Source organism: Terrapene carolina, unplaced genomic scaffold (genome assembly GCF_002925995.2).
Source record: "Terrapene carolina triunguis isolate 2854851 unplaced genomic scaffold, T_m_triunguis-2.0 Scaffold69, whole genome shotgun sequence".
Lineage (NCBI taxonomy): Eukaryota > Metazoa > Chordata > Testudines > Emydidae > Terrapene > Terrapene triunguis.
The window spans coordinates 22,091,373-22,110,765 of NW_020664420.1; the positions used below are offsets into that span (position 1 = coordinate 22,091,373).

The 19,393-nt window shown below is 42.4% G+C and overlaps 2 protein-coding genes across 4 annotated transcripts; both read left to right on the forward strand.

Moving 5' to 3' along the window:
* Positions 1–2,044: 2,044 nt before the first annotated feature.
* Positions 2,045–7,087, forward strand: CUNH5orf51 (chromosome unknown C5orf51 homolog). Its single transcript, XM_024198987.3, has 6 exons — positions 2,045–2,132; positions 2,744–2,850; positions 3,294–3,440; positions 3,821–3,952; positions 5,005–5,116; positions 6,649–7,087. The coding sequence occupies exons 1-6, from the start codon at positions 2,045–2,047 to the stop codon at positions 6,933–6,935; spliced, it is 873 nt and encodes a 290-aa protein (XP_024054755.2). The 3' UTR covers positions 6,936–7,087.
* Positions 7,088–7,924: 837 nt separating this feature from the next.
* On the forward strand, positions 7,925–19,336 carry FBXO4 (F-box protein 4). Of its 3 annotated transcripts, XR_003369671.2 has the most exons (7): positions 7,925–8,247; positions 10,304–10,539; positions 13,580–13,800; positions 15,029–15,104; positions 15,635–15,813; positions 18,596–18,769; positions 18,902–18,966. XR_003369671.2 is itself a non-coding variant. In XM_026649068.2 (6 exons), exons 1-6 carry the CDS (start codon positions 8,056–8,058, stop codon positions 19,141–19,143), a joined length of 1,146 nt encoding a protein of 381 aa, XP_026504853.1. In that variant the 5' UTR covers positions 7,925–8,055; the 3' UTR covers positions 19,144–19,336. The 3 variants fall into 3 exon arrangements, 2 of the variants coding, with proteins under 2 accessions (XP_026504853.1, XP_026504854.1); XM_026649068.2 differs by lacking the exon at positions 18,596–18,769 and having other exon boundaries at positions 18,902–19,336; XM_026649069.2 differs by having other exon boundaries at positions 18,596–18,994.
* The last annotated feature ends 57 nt before the right edge of the window (positions 19,337–19,393 follow it).

Genomic DNA, 19,393 nt, shown 5'->3' on the forward strand with positions numbered 1-19,393 from the left:
AAAAATAAGGGACTGTTTTCTTAGCACCCCCACCTCACCCTCCTCCAATATTACTATTCTTAATAATAATTAATAAGCAACACTCACATTTGCTGGGGGTATTTCTTGACGCTTTTTGCAGCACTCAGCAACTCCCAATCTTTCTGTACATAGATTAAAAAATAAGGGGCATCCCTTGTAATGAGGGACTGTGAGTTTTGCTACTTTCAGGGTACCTTCCAGGACTCCCTTTTTAGAGCTGGTATTCTCCTTCGAGAGGACCAAAGTCTCTAACTCCATCTGGAAACTGATCTTGCTAATACAATTTAGAAGGAAAGGATAGAGTGCTATGGTCCCTTAGCTCCTTGTACTAAATCAATTTATGTTAGGATACTTGTATTATAGTTAAAGGCACAACAAAAAAACTTAAAAAACAGACTTCAACAAGAAACTGCAAAACTGGAATTAATTTGCAAACTGGACACCATCAAATTAGGCCTGAATAAAGACCGGGAGTGGATGGGTCACTACAAAAAGTAATTTCCCCACTGTTGATATTCACCCCTTCTTGTCAACTGTTGAGAATAGGCCACTTCCACTTTGATTGAATTGGCTCGTTAGCCCTGCCCCTCTCCCCGGCTTGGTACGCAACTCCCATCTTTTCACGTGCTGTAATATATATTCTGCTTATTGTATTTTTCACTCTATGCATCTGATGAAGTGGGTTTTAGCCCATGAAAGCTTATGCCCAAATAAATTTGTTAGTCTCTAAGGTGTCACAAGGACTCCTCGTTGTTGTTGGGTTTTTTTTAGAAATACAGTTGTTATACCAATGAAACATGATGGTAACAATCTATGGTGTGCTAGCAGCTTGTTGTTGGGGGCAACCTCTGCAGAGCTTCTGAGGGTCATCACCTGCAGGTAGTATTTTAGGCTGGATAGGAACCAAGACATGGAAAAGCAGCAGCATGTATCCAAAACAAGTATACATGTAGATTTATTTTTATCTAATTTTCAGTTTTATCAAGTGGGCCCCAATATTAAAATGTTATCCCTCGGAATCAGCAGTGAAGCGGTTGGAATTGGGGCAATGCTGTTTAAAATCTGAAAAATTCTGCCTTTTAGTCATTCTGCTTTCAGTTTAAGTCAATGTTGCTTACGATTATTTTAATGCCAAGAACCATTTTACACTAGGTCTGGACTGCATCCTTATTTATAAACAATTAACTGATTCTAGTGGAGATGTTCCTCAAAGGCCTTGAAGCTGCATAGTGGGAAGGAGAGCAGTATTTAAGTATGGATTGTAAGAGTCAGTGGAAGATATTCACCTTCTCAGCATCCCTGTTCCTTTCTGAGGGATTTTTGTTTGTTTACATTCTATCTCCTCTGGTGAATAAAAACTTTCTAAACGTGACCCAGCTGCTGTGCCACCTCCGAGACGTGAGCGGCCTCCTTTGGACTCAGTGTTAACTCTGAAGCCTAATGGTGACAACTTCTGTTTTACTATGAAACATTTTGCCTTTGACCCCAGAGAAGCGAGACAATTCTACCAAGCGGGGTACGACTCTGCCACTCACACCCACCCCCAGCCCTGGCCCAAGCCTTAACCCTACCTCCTAGGGCCAGCCCCTTCTGGGGGTGAACGTGGGATACACCTAGCAACGACCTGACCCCACCCCAGCTGCTAAGGGCGGGGGACTAAGGAACGAGAGGGATCAGTCCTGCCGTGGGTAAGAAGGGTAGCGGCGGGGCGGAGAATAAGGGGTTAAACCCCGCTCACGCAGGGGGCGGCGCCTTGCCCGGAGAGCGACCAGAGACTCGCAAAAGGAGAAGACTGAAAGTGACGCCAAAACATACGCTCTCCCGATGGCGCATGCGCACAGACTGTTTCCCTCCTCTCCCGCCCCTAGTTGGCTGGTCCCGTCACTCCCATGACAGCGCATGCGTGTTCACCCGCTGGGACCCCCCCCGCGTCACGTGATTTTGGCGGCGGGTCGGCGATGAGGTCAGGTGAGACGGCAGGTCGAGTCACGTGATCCGGGTGGCGGTTGTAGTGGTTGCTGCTATGGCTGGGGCGGCGGTGGTTGCGCTGCGACAGCGGCTGGCGGGGCTGGGGCGGAGGCTGGAACGGCTGAGAGGAGCGGGCGGAGAGGGTGAGCGGGGGTTACCCCAGCGCCGCCGGCTCTGCCTGCTGGAGGCAGCTGGCGTGAAGGCGCTCGGTCTCCTGGCGGGTCGTCCTGGCCTCCTGCCCCACGTACAGCCGAGCCCTGCGGAGACGGTAGCTCCGTGCCATGGGGCAGCCTAGCAAGAGCTCTGTACCGGGTTCTTCATGGAGACTCGTTCCCACCGAGCCTCTGCCTGGCACTGCGGCAGGGGCCCATCTAGGCCAAAGAGAGACGCTTTCAAATAGAAGTAGAATTCTAGTGTGTAGCCTTTTCGTAAAGCACCAGACTGTGAACGTAAAAAAATAGGGGGTTCAAACGTTGGTACAAAAGCAGTAGGCTGTCAAGGAAACGCGCCTCTGGCTTGTTTCAGTATTTTACTACTCAGCTGTTTGAGAGAACTAAAACTAAACGTTTTAGAGGGTAGGTTTTCCCTGTTACTGAGCCAGTGTTTCTGTCACTGCAGATATTGTTATGATGGATGCAAACGTGTAATGATAAAATCAGGCAAGTCAGGCTGTTGAAAGACACCGAGGCTGATTGTAGGTTATTGCCAGACATTTTTCTGGCTTTCTAAGGTCTTTCCCCCCACCCTCTTACAGATGCTTTTTTAGTGAAGGGTGCCATTTCTCTGGAGAAGCTGAAAGATCTTTGTAAAGAAGATAAAGAAACCGTAAATCCTTCAAATCTTTTGCAGCTTTATACACAGGTATGGTATTTAAATGAGACATGCTTTAAGAAACAGTCAAATTTATAATTAAATTTAAAGAAAGGTGGCATAGCATGAAAAGATTCCTCAATGTTCTTAGATACCTGTAGTGTATTTTGTGGTGGTTGCAAGCATTTTCAGAAAATTCAGGTCACCTTATGCTCTGGATCCGAGACAAGCCAGAATTAATGGGAGTTGCACCCTTGTTAGAGGAGGACAACACCGAGTCCTGTGTCTATTATGTAGATTGAAATTATTGTAAGAATTTTAACTTTGTGATTTGTGAACTCTAGAGTGAGTTTTTCTAAATTCAATGTTATTACAAAATAATTAACTTTAAAATCATAATATTAACAAGCTCATATTTTACTATATATAATTTTTAATGAATTTGTTCAATGTTTTGTTCATAGTATGTTTTTATGCCTTTTCCCTTTTTATAGATGGTCTTGGACATCACATATTTTGAGGAAAACCAACTTGTAGATGAAGATTTTCCAGAAGATTCTTCCTTACAGAGAGTTAAAGAACTTATCAGTATTCTTTCAGAACCAGAGGTTCTAGTTAAAGAAAGCAACATGCATCAAGATGTGAGTACTGAATTATGGCAAATGACCTTATTTCAAATGGTTGGGGGTTTTAATAGAGAATGACACTTATTTTTAATTTTGATGGATAAACCACAAAATATTCTGAGGTCTCTTTAAAAGGTTCTGAATCTTATCTGTCTATAAGCACTGATTCTTGAATGATGGTCCATAGACCATTTTTAGAAGCAGCTCGCTAGACTCTCACAGTGGTGGTTCTTGCTAGTTGTAGTCTGGTCCAGAACTCACTTAGTTTCAAGAGACCTTTTTGGCTGCTTAACCTAAAAACAATAAACTCTGTGCCTTTCACAGTTCTCATGTATTTCTTTGATTTCCTGGGGCTAAAACAACAGTTTTGGTTCAGCTTTTGAATTTTATTTCAGCTAATTAGTGTTCTTGGTACAGAGTTGTTAGAATGTCTATCCTGGAGACGAGGAGCTCTACTCTACATGTATTGTCACACTGTAAAAGAGAGAGGATGCTGGCTAACAGAAAACACTGACTTGTTTAAAAAGGTAAAGCCCCTTTTCTTCACAAGCAGACATTTTAAAATTTGTTGTAATTCTAACAAGTTGATGATCATGGGATAACTCTGATCCTCAGACAAGCTGTTTGCTTTGAGTTAGATTGGAGTTGTTGACAAAATCACAACAGCCACAAAATACATTAGATTTTTTAATCTATCCACAGTTTTCTCTTCTGTCATTGGACTGGCTCAGTTTGGATCACAGTTGGAAACTGGGAGTAAAATTTTCACAAGCACCTAAGTGACTTAGGACTTGTCTACATGGGAAAATTTTACCAGCTATGCTGCTATAGTTAAACAGATATAGTTATACTGATATAAACCCCCTTGTGGATATTCTTTTTCAGTTTTCTTGAATCCCTTCCAAAGGTTTTTCTTTTTTTTTTTTATATAAAAAAGGCACTCTTAAATGTAATAACTGTTGTTGAAATTTAAACTTTAATTTATAATGGTATAACTTTCCCATGTAGACAGACCCTTAGGATACCAAATCCTATTCATTTTTTTGAGACTTAAGGACATAAATGTGTATATCACACTTGAAAATAGGATTTAGGCTCCTAAATCACTTAAGCACTTTTGAAAATTTTGCCCTTCAACACTGTCTGTTTTAAAAGTTAAATAAATTATTTTATCTGTTCAGCAGCCATTTGAAAAGTTACTTGAAAATACTTCTGTTATGTTACCAATTAGTACATTAAATTTAATTTGAGCTGAATTTTTAAACATAATCTCCCTAAAATAGCAATTTTAAAGTAGTCTTAACTAAAATCATAAATATAGCAATCTAATATGGCTTATGTTGCATATCTGAACACAGGAAGATGAAAAGTTAATTTCATGGATTTGTGACTCTCCGTAAATTAAAAAATGACTTTTGCCTTCAAAATTATATTCATCTTATTGTTTTTCCTTCACATAAGTACTTGGCAAATATTTTAATTTAAAATAATTCTGACTAGAATTGATTACATTGCAGTTGATCTAATTTGTTGTTTGCTGTTCTAACACTTCTCTATTTTCTGTGTAATTTATATTCAGTGTCTTAATGATGGAATCCATTACTTACTGAAGATGCTAAGGTTTAGATACCCTACTCAGCTAAATGATGTCTCATTTCAGGATACAGACACAGCTAGACTGCTCAGTGAAGGTAAATTGTTCTCCTCCTGTTCCCTCTCCTTTATAAGATCCTCTACCACATAATTTGAACTTCACTCACATTCAAATTCTGTCCCCTTTTAAGAACAATAAATCATAGAAACAGGCAAGACTAGTGGACCCATCAAATTGTCCTCTTTTCCTGTTCTGAATTGTGGATATGGGGGGAGGGGGGAAGGGAAGAGAGAGAATAAGACAATTAGCTGAACTATAAATTCATCTCAGGAAAATGGACAGCTGAATGATCTAGTTATGGGATACAAAGCCTTTGACATCTAGGTCATTGGTTCAAATTCTGGTCCAGATCATCAGTGCCCAAAAGTTATTAGCATCTGAAGACAGTTTGGTGCCAGTATGTTGTATGATCTGTCCAGTTCTCAGTAGGCAAGTGTCAACAGCACAAAACCCACTATACGTGGTACTAAGTGGTACCTTGCTGGCAGTCTCTGCAGTCATGCCTAGGATTAAATGGACATGGTCGATTAACTGTGTTCACAGTGTTAGAGATCGTACTTCCAGAACTGGGTTGAGTCACATTAGGTAGAGTTGGGACATTTTTACTGTCACTGCCTATGCTGTACCTGTTCTATGGCTATATATATCACTATTGCTATTAATGCTTTTCACCTGAGGATCTTAAAGTACTTTAAAAAAACTGAGTTTAGCTTCACCCCTCCCCCCAAAAAGCACCACTTGTATATAACATTTTAGTCAAATGTTTAAAAAAAACAATGGGGGGGGTCACTATTCAACAAATTCTGTTGAGGTGGCACTGTACATTTATATAAATTATGAAAATTGAAGCACCCGGTGGTTAAATGAATTAAACAAATTCAAATAGGAAGTGTTTTGGAGCTGGGATTAGGACAATCACCTGGGCTTTCAATCTAGCCTTGTCATAAGTATATAATTCACTTTTTATAAAGTAAAAAGAATTAATAGGACTTTTTTTTTTTTTTAAATCTTCATTTCTTTAGTAATGTTTTTTCTTTGTAAAACGCCATGGATATCTTCAGTATGGCACTGTCCAAATACTAAAGCTACTAATACTACTGGGGAGCTGCTTTTTAAACACAGTGCTGCTGAGGAAGTGCAGAAAAGTTTGTTTACCTACAGTATTTTAAAAAAATCCTTTGCCTCTGTAGTGACATTCTGTATTTTTATAAACCATTGCAATAAACACTGATATTTGTCAGAAAATTGTACATGGCAAAGTCAGTATTAAAACCCCTCTTCTACTAGAAGACAGAGTGGACAAAGTAATGAATTAGGATTTAGACTTGGAGTCTTTTTTGCTGCTTTGCCACTGGCCTACTGGGTGACCTTGTGCAAGTTACTTCACTTCTGTACTTTCTTGTATTCTTCTGTAAAATGAGGATAATTATATTTACTGCCTTTTGTAAAATTCTTGAGATCTGTTGAAAAGCACTAAGTTAATGATTATTTATTTGTTAAACAGAATAAGAGGGGGGAAATAGGTGTGTCATGTCACCTGGAGTCTTGAATTCTAAACTGTTTTTGCAGGTATATTTAGTGATACCCATGTTCTGGCCATGATGTATATTGGAGAAATGTGTTACTGGGGTCTGAAGCACTGTGGAGAAGAAAAGCCTGGAACCCATGAAATGGATTCTGAATCTAATACTGAACTGTATTGCAGCTTACATAGTGCAGTGCTGGATTTCCGAGAAGTAGGAGAAAAGATGTTAATGAAATATGTAGCTGTGTGCGAGGGACTCTTAAAAGGACAAGACTGGAATACTGCAAATGCAAAACTAATCTTGGACTACTTCAAGACATTCCAGAGCTAGCTTAATTAACCAGTTGCTGTTATCCATTCTTTACAAGAAAGTTGCAATATATGAAGAACACAAGTAGAAAGGTCAATATTAAACTGAGACAAAACACTATTAAAAGCTCAGTAGGGTGACTGTTTTTCTTGTGCTACTGGAAATTTTACCCCTCCAATTCTGAAAGCTACTGGGGGGAATTACTATTCATGTGGTTAAAAATAACTTACAATCTAGTGAGCCTCCAATCAGGCAAACTGCCTGCCTTCTCAGTATTAAATTTTGAAGATGGTGGATGTATACACACACACTCACTTTTGGTACTGAATGGTTCAGTAGTCATAGAACTGCTGGTTGTGCTGAGGATAACACAGCTGCTCTACAGTCATGGATAACTATGATAGCGGAGAAAAACTTTGTTTATGGGGGATTTTGTCATACGTACAGCTGTGACTCACTACCACATCACAGGTGAATAGTGAAAGTGAGAGTCTATTATAGCTTTAGGTAGTGTGCTTAAAATCTATATGTCCTCCCTCTCCTGGTACAGATCGTAGGTAAAAGCCCTTTCCAGTGCTGGGGAGTAGGTTTGAGGTTGTTTCTAAAGAAGCCCTGAGCTCAGTTCCAGCCTTTCCTGCTGTAGGGCTGCCTCATCCAGCTGCTCCAATTCTTAAGCCTAGTTAACAGTGCAGCAGCTCTCACCGATGCACCAGGGATACATGCAGCTGAGCTGTGGCCCAATTATCGTTCCGTGGGTGCGGAGCTCCCGCCAGGGACGGGTCCAGACACGCTGCACCGGGTGGGCTGAGCCCAGGGCTGGCTGCCGTGCTACCGCGGGAGGCCGGGGTTTCCTCCTGTCCTGAACGGCAGGGGCGCGTGGGGCCCCCGGCACCGGGGTGGCCTCTACCGGGAGCGCCGTGCGGAGCAGCCCGGCACCGCAGCTGGGAGGCGGCCGGGGTGGGGCGTGGGTTTTCGGTGACCCGGTAGCGCTCCCCTCTCCACGCCCGCTCCCTGCCGGCCGGACAGTCACCCAGCGAGCTGGAGGCCGGGATCTCCGAGCCTCCAGGGCCTGGCAGCGAGCGCTTGCCCAGAGCGAGCAGCCCCCCGGGGGCTCTCTCGGCCGCAGCCGGTGGGCGAGGCAATGGCAGCGGGCAACGCCGGGCACTGGGGCCGCCTGGAGTCCGCCCTGCGCAGCCGCCTCTGCCTCCTCCGGGACAGGTGGGCCCGGGGGCCGAGTCAACGCGGCGGGCAGGCGGCGGCCGCGGCCACAGAGCGGTCGAGCAGCGGCATCGAGGAGGCCGGCGAAGACGTTTGCGCCCTGCAGACGCTGCCGGTGAGTGAGTCATTACCCGGTTCCTGCCACCCCTCCGCCCAGACCAGCCATCTGCCTTCCTCCCGTCTCTAACCCACCCACCCCGGGCTCTCCTCCTCGTCTCTCTTGACCACTTCAGCCATCCGGTTCCCATCCTGTTGGCAGCACTTGGGTGCTCCCATAAATCAAAGGCATGATCATATTATTCTGGCATACCCTCAGAAATTACCACCTGGGGGTTCATGTCTGATACTCAAAGGCTCTTTTTCACAGGGGTTCTCACAACACATTTTTTGGTGGCCTCACAGTGTGGCCACCAACTCTTGCTGGTGGCCCCACTCACACTTTTTCCTAAAACACTTAATTAACTTTAGGGAAAATAAATAAATATGCACGTATACATGTCCAACTCACTGTAATTTATGTATGGCTTTTTTGCAGACTCAATAATAAATATAATGCTGTGAAAAGTGATATTTGTATGTTTGTTAATATCACTTTTCACAGCAAGTCCTGGCAAATTAAGGGGGGGCTGGGAGGATGGATGCGGGGCTGGGGGAGGCTGCAGAGGTCAGAGGCGATGGATGGGGGGGCCCTGCCAATGCGTGGTTGGGGGTTGGCGGCCGCTGCTGTGCGTTCAGGGCTGAGGATCGGGGGGTCAGCACCGGAGCCAGCACCTGCTGCTGCGAGACCGGGGCCAAGGGTCGGCACCCAGGCTCAGCACTTGGGGTCCATGCCCGCTGCCACACGACTGGGGCAAGGGGTTGGCATCAGCATCTAGGGCCAGCACCTGCCGGAGCCTGGGGTCGGTGCCCGCTGCCACGTGATCAAGGCTGGGGATTGGCGCCCGTGGCCAGCACCCGCCGGAGCCCAGGGTTGACATCCAGACGCAGTGTCTGGGGTCAGCAACTAGGGCTGGGGGTAAGAGCGTGTGGCCGGGGTTGGCCCCTGGGGCCTCCAGCCACCGCTGGGGTTGGCGCTTGGGGTCCACACCTGCTGCCATGCGGCCAGGGCTAGGGGTCAGCATCCAGAGCCAGCAAACCGCCGGAGCCCAAGGCCGGGGATCTGAACCCAGGGCCGGCACCCAGGGCTGGGAATCTGCACCCAGGGCCGGCAACCACTGGAGCCCAGGGTTGGCGCCCAGGGTCAGCGACCACGGCTGGGAGTCAGAGTGTGCTGCCAGGGATCAGCGCCTGCGGCTGCCGCTGGGGTTGGGGGTTGGTGCCATGTGGCGAGAGCCGGGGATCGGAGCCTGCGGCTGTGCAGCCAGGGGTTGGAGCCTGAAGACCTGTGACTGAAGGCCAGTGCCACGTGGCCAGAGCTGGGGGTCAGTGCCTGAAATCCTGTGGCTAGAGCCGGGTGTTGGCACCTGAAGCCCCATGGCTGCAGCAGGGGGTCTGCAGACAGGCTCCCTAAGTCCCCACTCCATGTCTAAAGCATGAGCCCAACTAAGCCACTCTTCCGCCCCCAGGTAGAGAACTCAACTTGCTCCTTCAGCGTTGTTCCCCACCTGTCTCCAGAGATGGTGCAGGGTGGTGCATCCAAGAGCAACAGAGATGGAGGGAAAGGGTCTATGCTTTGCCCCCTCCCCCCCCACCCCCGTCACCACCCAGGAGGCTGTCCTGGCTACAGGGAAACCCCCTGGTGGCCGCATGCAGCCACGGTGGCCAAATTTGAGAAACGCTGATTCTAGCAGATAAAGGCATAACAAGATTCAGTGGCTGGAAGCTGAAATCATCAAAATTCAACCTGGAGATAAAGTGTACATTTTTTAACAATGAGGATGATCAATCATTTGGAGTCTAAATCCAGATTGGACATCTTTCTAAAAACTATGCTCTTATTCAGCCACAAATTATTGGACTAGATGCAGGAATTGCGGATAATCTATGGCCTGTGTTATGCAGGAAGTCAAGCATGGTCCCTTTTTGACTTAATAATGTAGTGATCTGTTTCATGTTTATACTTTTGCATGTGAAGTAATATTACTTTTGCTCTTATTTTTCCCTCCTAATCTCTTCTATTTGCATTAGTGAGGTCCTCGGTCATTAAAACTGCTCTTTTTTAACGTTTTCAGATTGATGTGCAGTTATACATTATGTCATTTCTCTCACCCCAAGACCTGTGCCATTTGGGAAGCACAAATCAGTACTGGAGTTTAACTGCGCGGGATCCATTGTTATGGCGATATTTTCTCTTGCGGGATCTCCCTTCTTGGTCTTCAGTTGACTGGAAATCACTTCCAGATGTGGAAATCTTTAATAAATCATTTTCTGAGCTAAATGATAATGCATTGTATGACTACATGACAATGTAAGTATTTTACGTTTCTCCAATGTGTATAAAGCAGTATAACTCTCACCAAATCCAGATTTTAAAACCACAACTTTGCTAGTCTAATTATAGGAAAATATTACTTGACTCTTGAAGTGGTTTTGCGGATAAAATGCATTTCTGGTTCCTTGAAAGGAAGTTTCTAATTATGTAACAATTCTCTCAGTTCTTTCTGTTTGCAATATTAGTACATTCCTATTTAATTCCAAAGGATTTCAAAGCATTTTGCAAATGATACATATACAACGCCACAGAAATGCAGCCACCTCAGAATAGGAGTTAGAGAGCCAGCCACAGCATGCTACACAAAAAGTGTGGTGGGGGAGGTGGTGAAAACATTTTTGTCCAGAAGACAAGCAAACGCCTACTCTTACCAAAAGTACTATGTAGAGCAACTGGGATTTTGGTTTTTAAGGTCTTATCTGACAGACTCAGGTACAGTAAATTGCATGAAAAATCTATCTATACATTCAGTCAACTACATTAAAAGAATATTAATGTTGCAAAGTCAAGCACTCATCAAATAAACCAGAGGTCCTTTGGAAAAAAATAGTATTTCATGTAATAAGCATAATAATGCATATGCACAAAGGGACTGAATTATGGTTGTCCAGGCTACCTTAATTTTGGCATTTCCTAACTTTTGCATCTTGACTTTGGAACTTTAATGTTCTTTTAACGTAGCTTTTTTTTTGGATACAGTTTCCTAATTTAAAAAAAATGGGGAAAAAATCTGTTACATGGAACAATATTGGCAATAGTTGGTGTTCTCCAATATGTGGATCAGCCACTAGAGAGGAATGAGACACATGCTTTGCCAGTGCTGTGCTTTCACAATTATTTGCTGACAACAGAGGAATGTAGATGCTCAGGATTCCCGGGTTCAATTCTAGGTTCTGTGTTCAAGAGGGCACAGACCCTTATATCCGTATACTCCTAGCCAGTTCTTGTTCCCCTTTCTTTTATCCACCTTCTGGTTCCTGCCTCTCTCTCACTCTACTCTTGTTCAACTCCCTGCTTCTGCCCTCTTCCCGCTGGACATTGTGATTGCAGAGCCATTGGCCATTATCTTTGAAAACTCATGGCGATCGGGGGAGGTCCCAGATGGCTGGAAAAAGGCTAATGTAGATCCCATCTTTAAAAAAGGGAAGAAGGAGGATCCAGGGAACTACAGGCCAGTCAGCCTCACCTCAGTCCCTGGAAAAATCATGGAGCAGGTCCTCAAGGAATCAATTCTGAAGCACTTAGAGGAGAGGAAAGTGATCAGGAATAGTCATACCTGACTAACCTAATTGCCTTCTATGAGGAGATAAATATATATGGAGATACACCTATCTCATAGAGCTGGAAGGGATCCTGAAAGGTCATCAAGTCCAGCCCCCTGCCTTCACTAGCAGAACCAAGTACTGATTTTGCCCCAGATCCCTAAGTGGCCCCCTCAAGGATTGAACTCACAACCCTGGGTTTAGCAGGCCAATGCTCTAGTCACTGAGCTATCCCTCTGTGGGTCTGTGGATGAGGGGAAAGCAGTGGATGTGTTATTCCTTGACTTTAGCAAAGCTTTTGATACAGTCTTCCACAGTATTCTTGCCGGCAAGTTAAAGAAATATGGGCTGGATGAATGGACTATAAGGTGGATAGAAACCTGGCTAGATCGTCGGGCTCAACGGGTAGTGATCAACGGCTCCATGTCTAGTTGGCAGCCGGTATCAAGCGGAGTGCCCCAAGGGTCTGTCCTGGGGCCGGTTTTGTTCAATATCTTCATTAATGATCTGGAGGATGGTGTGGACTGCACTCTCAGCAAGTTTGCAGATGACACTAAACTGGGAGGAGTGGTAGATATGCTGGAGGGTAGGGATAGGTTACAGAGGGACCTAGACAAATTAGAGGATTGGGCCAAAAGAAACCTGATGACGTTCAACAAGGACAAGTGCAGAGTCCTGCTCTTAGGATGGAAGAATCCCATGCACTGTTACAGACTAGGGACCGAATGGCTAGGAAGCAGTTCTGCAGAAAAGGACCTAGGGGTTACAGTGGATGAGAAGCTGGATATGAGTCAACAGTGTGCCCTTGTTTCCAAGAAGGCTAACAGCATTTTGGGCTGTATAAGTAGGGGCATTGCCAGCAGATCGAGGGATGTGATCGTTCCCCTCTATTCGACATTGGTGAGGACTCATCTGGAGTACTGTGTCCAGTTTTGGGCCCCACACTACAAGAAGGATGTGGAAAAATTGGAAAGAGTCCAGCGGAGCACAACAAAAATGATTAGGGGGCTGGAGCACATGACTTATGAGGAGAGGCTGAGGGAACTGGGATTGTTTAGTCTGCAGAAGAGAAGAATGAGGGGGGATTTGATAGCTGCTTTCAACTACCTGAAAGGGGGTTCCAAAGAGGATGGATCTAGACTGTTCTCAGTGGTGGCAGATGACAGAACAAGGAGTAATGGTCTCAAGTTGCAGTGGGGGAGGTTTAGGTTGGATATTAGGAAAAACTTTTTCACTAGGAGGGTGGTGAAGCACTGGAATGTGTTACCTAGGGTGGTGGTGGAATCTCCTTCCTTAGAGGTTTTTAAGGTCAGGCTTGACAAAGCCCTGGCTGGGATGATTTAGTTGGGGATTGGTCCTGCTTTGAGCAAGGGGTTGGACTAGATGACCTCCTGAGGTCCCTTCCAACCCTGATATTCTATGATCTATGTACTTTCCCCTATTCCCCGCCTCTGCAGCTGTCCACCCAACTACTCTTCTGGTGCTCCCCATGCTCTGGCTCTTGCATCCCCCTGCTCTCCTGAGTACCAATCCAGTGCCCTAACCACAAAAAACATTTCTCATTGGACCAAGACTTCTAATTTATTTACATAGGCTACATAACAACCATCAGTTAACAACTCTGTCACTCATTGATATGAATCAGCAACCTACAAGTCACAAGTAAAATACATTTGGGACCTAATTTGGTTGACAGTAATTAATATCTCCTCTGTATTTTGTGTTTAATTTCTAATTATATCTATTTTACCCAGATACAAAAAGAGCTGTCCTCCGAGTAGACATTTGAAATCAAGCCGTCCCACATATGGAGCTGTGACTACCTTCCTTGTACAATCACTGGTCACGCAAGCAGAACCTCGCTTTGCCCTTTTTGGACCAGGTTTAGAAGAATTGGATGAATCTTTGGTGCGAAGAATGATGACTTGCCCAGAAATTTTGCCTGTAGCTGGCTTACCTCAAAGACAAATCCATGGTAATAGTCAGTTGTTTCTTTAAAAACATGTTCTACAAGAGAAAGGGTGCTTTTTATACCTCCCTTTAAAACGAATATTAGTTTTAAAGACTGTGTTATACAGGAGATCAGACTAGATGATTGCAAAGACCCCTTTTGGCCTTAGGATCTATGAATCTATACTAAAACTGGATTTTTTCCCTCTCTGTGGCTGATTAGAGGAATAAAATGCCATTGTAGAACAATAAGCATTCGGGGTGAAATCTTTCTACCTTGAAGTCAGTGGGAAAACGTGCATTGAAATCAATGGTGTGTGGTGGGTGTCTGTGTGTCTGTCTGTCTCTCCAGAGTTCACTCTGGGGTTTTGGTCCAGAACTTAAAGTCAGATATGCTGTTGATCATGGATTAGTCTTGAGCCCAGTTTTCTTTAGCTGACATTAATACTATGTCCTTTTTTTAAAAATTACTTTTGCTTGATTGCCTGCACTTTATACAAAAAAAGTGTGTAGGTACAAAAAAAGGAAAAGTGGATGAAGGACCCCATTTCCTACTTAAATCTAAGTTATATATGAGATTGGTAATAAAATGCCTTTATTAAAAAGAACAGTGACCTAGGAAAATGTGGGAAGTTGTTAAATGATTAATCAACATGATTTTACATAAAATATAGTTCTAAACATCTGCAGTTTCCCCTCACTCTAAACCAGAGTAAAAAATCTCAAAAATTATTTGATTGGGAGCCACTGATATTTATTTATTCATAACTGAATTGGAATAATGAAGTTGTGCTCACAGGTGGCATATGCAAATATACATTTTTAGTGCTGTTTTCCTGCTGTCATATGTCACACTTGTTGCATTATCTTTTAAATTAGGTGTAAAACATTTTGGATAGAACTTAATATGTGATTTAAGAACAGGAAGCGCAGTAGAGCTTGATCCTGATTGGGGGTCTAAGTGCTTCTGCAGTACAAATTTTAAATAACTTATTTAGGTACTTGAAATAATTCCAAGTGCCATCCAATCTTTTATAGCAATACTGAATTAAATTACCAGCATCTCAGTGTGATCAATTTAGTGTGTGTCTAAAGTCACATTCTGATGCAATGACTATATTTTCTTGTAGTATAGAGACACAAGATTATGTGTGTCCAATTTATGATCCCTATGGATTTTTCAGCCTTTGGCTTTAGCTGTCTTTAGCAATTGAATATTTTTATATCCTAAATTCATTTTGTTCCTCTTGTAGGGATTGGATCAGGAGTCAGTTTTCAATTTAATAACCATCGAAATTTCAATATTTTGACATTGTATTCAACTACCAGGTAAGGCTTGTTCTCTGCAAAAAAAAAATCAACTGGATGTTATCAGTTATTTCAGCTTTTTCCCTGGTCTCAACCACTAATGTAATTTGAATATCACAGTACTTGATTGTTTCTGTAAATCAGGTGGATGAACATCTCCTGTAAATTACATCAATTGGCAATGCCACTCACAAATTGTGTGGCAAAAGGTAGGCCTAGTTTTTTAAATCTGGCCCAAAGAATCTTTGATCAGCATGAGTATGTGTGTGTGTAATGTATAAAGAGCAGTGCCTTTCCTTTTTGTGTCTCTAACTTTATTTTTGAAATGTATAAGCATGAACCTACCCATTGGTGCATGTTGGTATGGATCTTGCAAAACTGGTTAACTATGCATGCAAATTATAAAAAGTTGTTTCAGGGATGAAACTGTTCTGCATGTTTTGGCCATTCCCCTCTCCCCTCTTTGTGGAGTACCCTCCCCTTTGCCATTCTCCTTCCAAATTAGTCTGGATAATTTTGTTAAATGTTTGGGATGTTTTCATATTTTTCAGCATGGAAAGGAAGAGAGCAAGAACAGAGCAAACTGTTACAGTCAATAAGATGTTTTACCAAGAAAACAGCATAGGGGGCAATCAACAGGCAGTACACTACAATGTAATTGCTCAAGTTAAAAAAGTGTGCGAAGTAGTTGATGGATTCATCTATGTTGCTAATGCGGAAGCTCATAAAAGTAAGGAATGTTTATTTTAACTATGTTGACTCATATTTTGCGGATGGTTGAGATGCTGCTAATACATGAGAATACATTTATACTTTGAAGGCCAAATTCTGATCTTATTGTTCACCTTCAGAAGTGCAAAGAAAGATACTAATCAATATAAGTAAGAATTATGAGTCCAAATGAAGTTAGTGTGGTTTCAGGACAATTCTTACTAATGATTGACTACTGAATCTGCTATATAACTTGAGGAATTTAATTTTACAAGGACACTACTAAGCAGGTTATATGCAGTTTTGCTACAATATAAAAGTAAGGTGTGCTCAGTTATTCCTTTTGTGTAAATAATTGTTTGGTATGAATTCTTAATAATCTGAGCTAAAGATCAGAGCAAATGAGATGGGCATTTAAAAATGTCAAATGGAAAGATTTAGTTTTGTTAATGGCTAAGTAAAGCCTTCTTATTCATGTCTGAATACTAGTGACATCATAGCAGAATTTTTTGGAAGCCTTTGTGATCCATCACTAACTTTGCGCACACAGCAGCTGACTTCCCTGTGATCTGCCACACACCATCTGTCCTTCTGCTCACTTGTCATCATCTACTATGGTGACCCACCACCATTCCTTCCATGATAACTTTCTCAAGGATATTTCCATCTCTATGCCAAATGTGACCAAAGTATATAAGTTTGCACCTGTTGATTTCCAAGAGCAGAATCCACTTCTCTCCAATAATATTTCTAACATAAGCATGCATTGTCTTCTCCGTCCAGGAGATATGCAAGAGTCTTTGCCAGCACCACATCTCTTCTTTTTTCTTCTTGCCAGCTGTATTAGTTTTCCAGGATTCACATCTATAAGTTGCTATGGAAAAAATTAAGCTTTTGAGCAATCTAACAGTAATACATTTTGAGATACCATGGTTTTTCCACAGTTTCATGAGGGAGGCCTTGCTGAGCAAGCCATCCCTAGTTGTCTTCAGATTTCTTTGGAGCAGCCTCCTTGCTTGAATATGTATGATCCCAGATAATTAAATTCAACTATTGCCTCTACAGCTTCACTGCTGATCATGATGTTTGCTTGCATCCTGTTGTTATTGATCATGTCAACGTACATGAATTTCATTTTTGCCACATTCAGGAATAGTCCATGTTCTTCACTGTTTTTACAGACTCCAACATTTATTGCATTGCATCGATTGGTTTCACCAAAGAGCATCATATCAGCATATCTGAGGTTGGTTAAGAAGTGTCCATCAATGGAAGTCCCAGTCCCTTGCACCTTATCAAAATCTTCCAGGGCTTGTCTCATGATAAATTCTGCATATACGTTGAAAAGACCCGGGGACAGAATACACTCATGTCTCGGACTCTCCCCAATGGAAAACCAATCGCTGTTGCCCGCTGCTGTGGTCTGTTGTGAACAGTAGAGACTTGCAGCGAGTTCAGTGAAATGCTTTGGAGTACTCTACAAAACGTATTGGGAGATTATACTCCCTACATTTTTCATTATATGACTAATATTTGCAATTTGATCACATGTGCCTCTCCCCTCTCTGAAACCAGCTTGTTGTGGTGCTACTTCTGCTTCTGTCAATTGCTTCAGGCAATCCTGAATTACGCAGAGCAATACTTTAATTGTGTGTGATATCGGGGAGATGGTTTGATAGTTACTGCACTCTGTTATATCCCCTTTCTTTGTAAAAGCAGAAAGATTCCTTTCGTCCAGTCTTCCCACCAATTTCAAATCATCCACGCGTCATTGCAGATTTTCCGCATGAGAGCAATACCACGGTCACCAATTGCTTTTAGTAATTCTGCTGGTACATTATTTACCACTGCTTCTTTTCCAAACTTCATTTTCATAATAACATGCACCATTTCTTCTCGGAGGACTGATGCCTCTGGCTCCGTGCTCTCTTTTCTGTCATCCTGCATTGTAAGTGGCTCTGATGAGACATACAGGTTGGCACTGTAATCTGAATCACCTTCAGTAAGAACTGTGCCATCATGATCTTTTATAATGCTCGGTCATGGGGAAAACTTTTTGGTAAGAAATCTGACCACTGTGAATATACCTTTTTATATTATTAGTCTCTTTATAATTCTCAAATTCCTCACATTTTGCCCTGATGTATTCACTTTTGTCTAGTGTGCCTTTGAATCTGTGTGCTCAGTTCCTTGTATTCTCTCCAGTGTTCTTCAGTTTCCAATCCACTCTTTCATTCTGTCATTTTTTTCATTAGCTCAAACACCTTCTCCATTAACCATGGTGTGGTCCAACTCTGACTTTTCAGAATGTGTGCTTAGATGGCTTTGAGCATGATAGTATTCATTTTATTCCAGAGTTCATTCGGGTTGTTTCTTCTCTTTAAGGAGACTGTCCATTATCAAATGGTTGGTAGTCTCTACAGTTTCTCCTAATGTATGCACTGAAATATCTCATTAGTTTATCATATGTCTGGCACTGCACTGAAACAGAGTTCTGCTATCATCTAAAGTTCTTTCCTTGCTTATTTTCATGTAATGACAGTATAACTCTCCTTCTTTGACCTAGTCTTAAACAGTTGTGTGTTTTTTAACGGTCCATTAACGGGAAGTTGAATCAAACAGGTTACCTGTTGATTTTTAAAATGTGTTTCAGTTGGGAGTATTTAAACTAGAGCATGTATTTACATTTAGGATTGTTTCTAGCATCTAATTTTATTTACAGAAGATGTAGAACTATAATGAAGAAACATGTCCTGAATATCTTTTAATACTGAAGGTGTGTTTACTTTTTGTTTCTTCAGCCTTCATCCATGCTAGATTGTCTTCATAATCATTGCCTTTTAAAAGGAGGAAGAAGTCAGATCAGGAAGGGAGAGGTGGAAGGAAGAGGAAGGAGGGGCAACTCACTGCCCCAACTGCCTCTATGGAAGTTAGGAAAATGGCCTATTGTGACTTTGGTTATTATCGCTTGGAAGGTACTCCAGTAACAACAATTATATGTATCCTCCTAAGAACCAAGATAGAAGAAAATGTAATAAAGATGAGTTTGATTATATATAGTGAGGTTTGTATATAGTCTAATACTCCTATTTCAATCTGTTTTCTAGAACATGACCGTCAAGATGAATTTGCTCGTATTTTGGCAATGCTAGATCCAACTCTTGGGCCTCCAAACAGACCTGTACTGATTTTGTCCTGCACCTCTGAAGTTGGCATTAAAAGAATCCCTTGTGTTTACATGGCACATCAACTGCAATTAAATCTGCTAAAGCAACCATGGATGGTATCTTCACTTCTTAAAATATTTGTTTTCTTTTTACTCATCCTCTTTATATTGTCTTGTGAGTGAGCAGTAATGTTTGAAGTGGGCTTTAATTTAAATGTTAGTGGCACACTGTAGTTAAAGGAGAACTGCCAGGCAGTAAAGCCTAAATACAGATTTTAGATCAAATATTTTCCTTTGCCTTCATAAGGATAATGTTGGAAAGCTTTGTGTATTTTTAAAACATACCGCTGTTATTTAGAAGATTACATAATTTGAATGGAAATATACTAGAAATTATAGAATTCATAATGTATGTGAAATTCTAAAGTTTGAA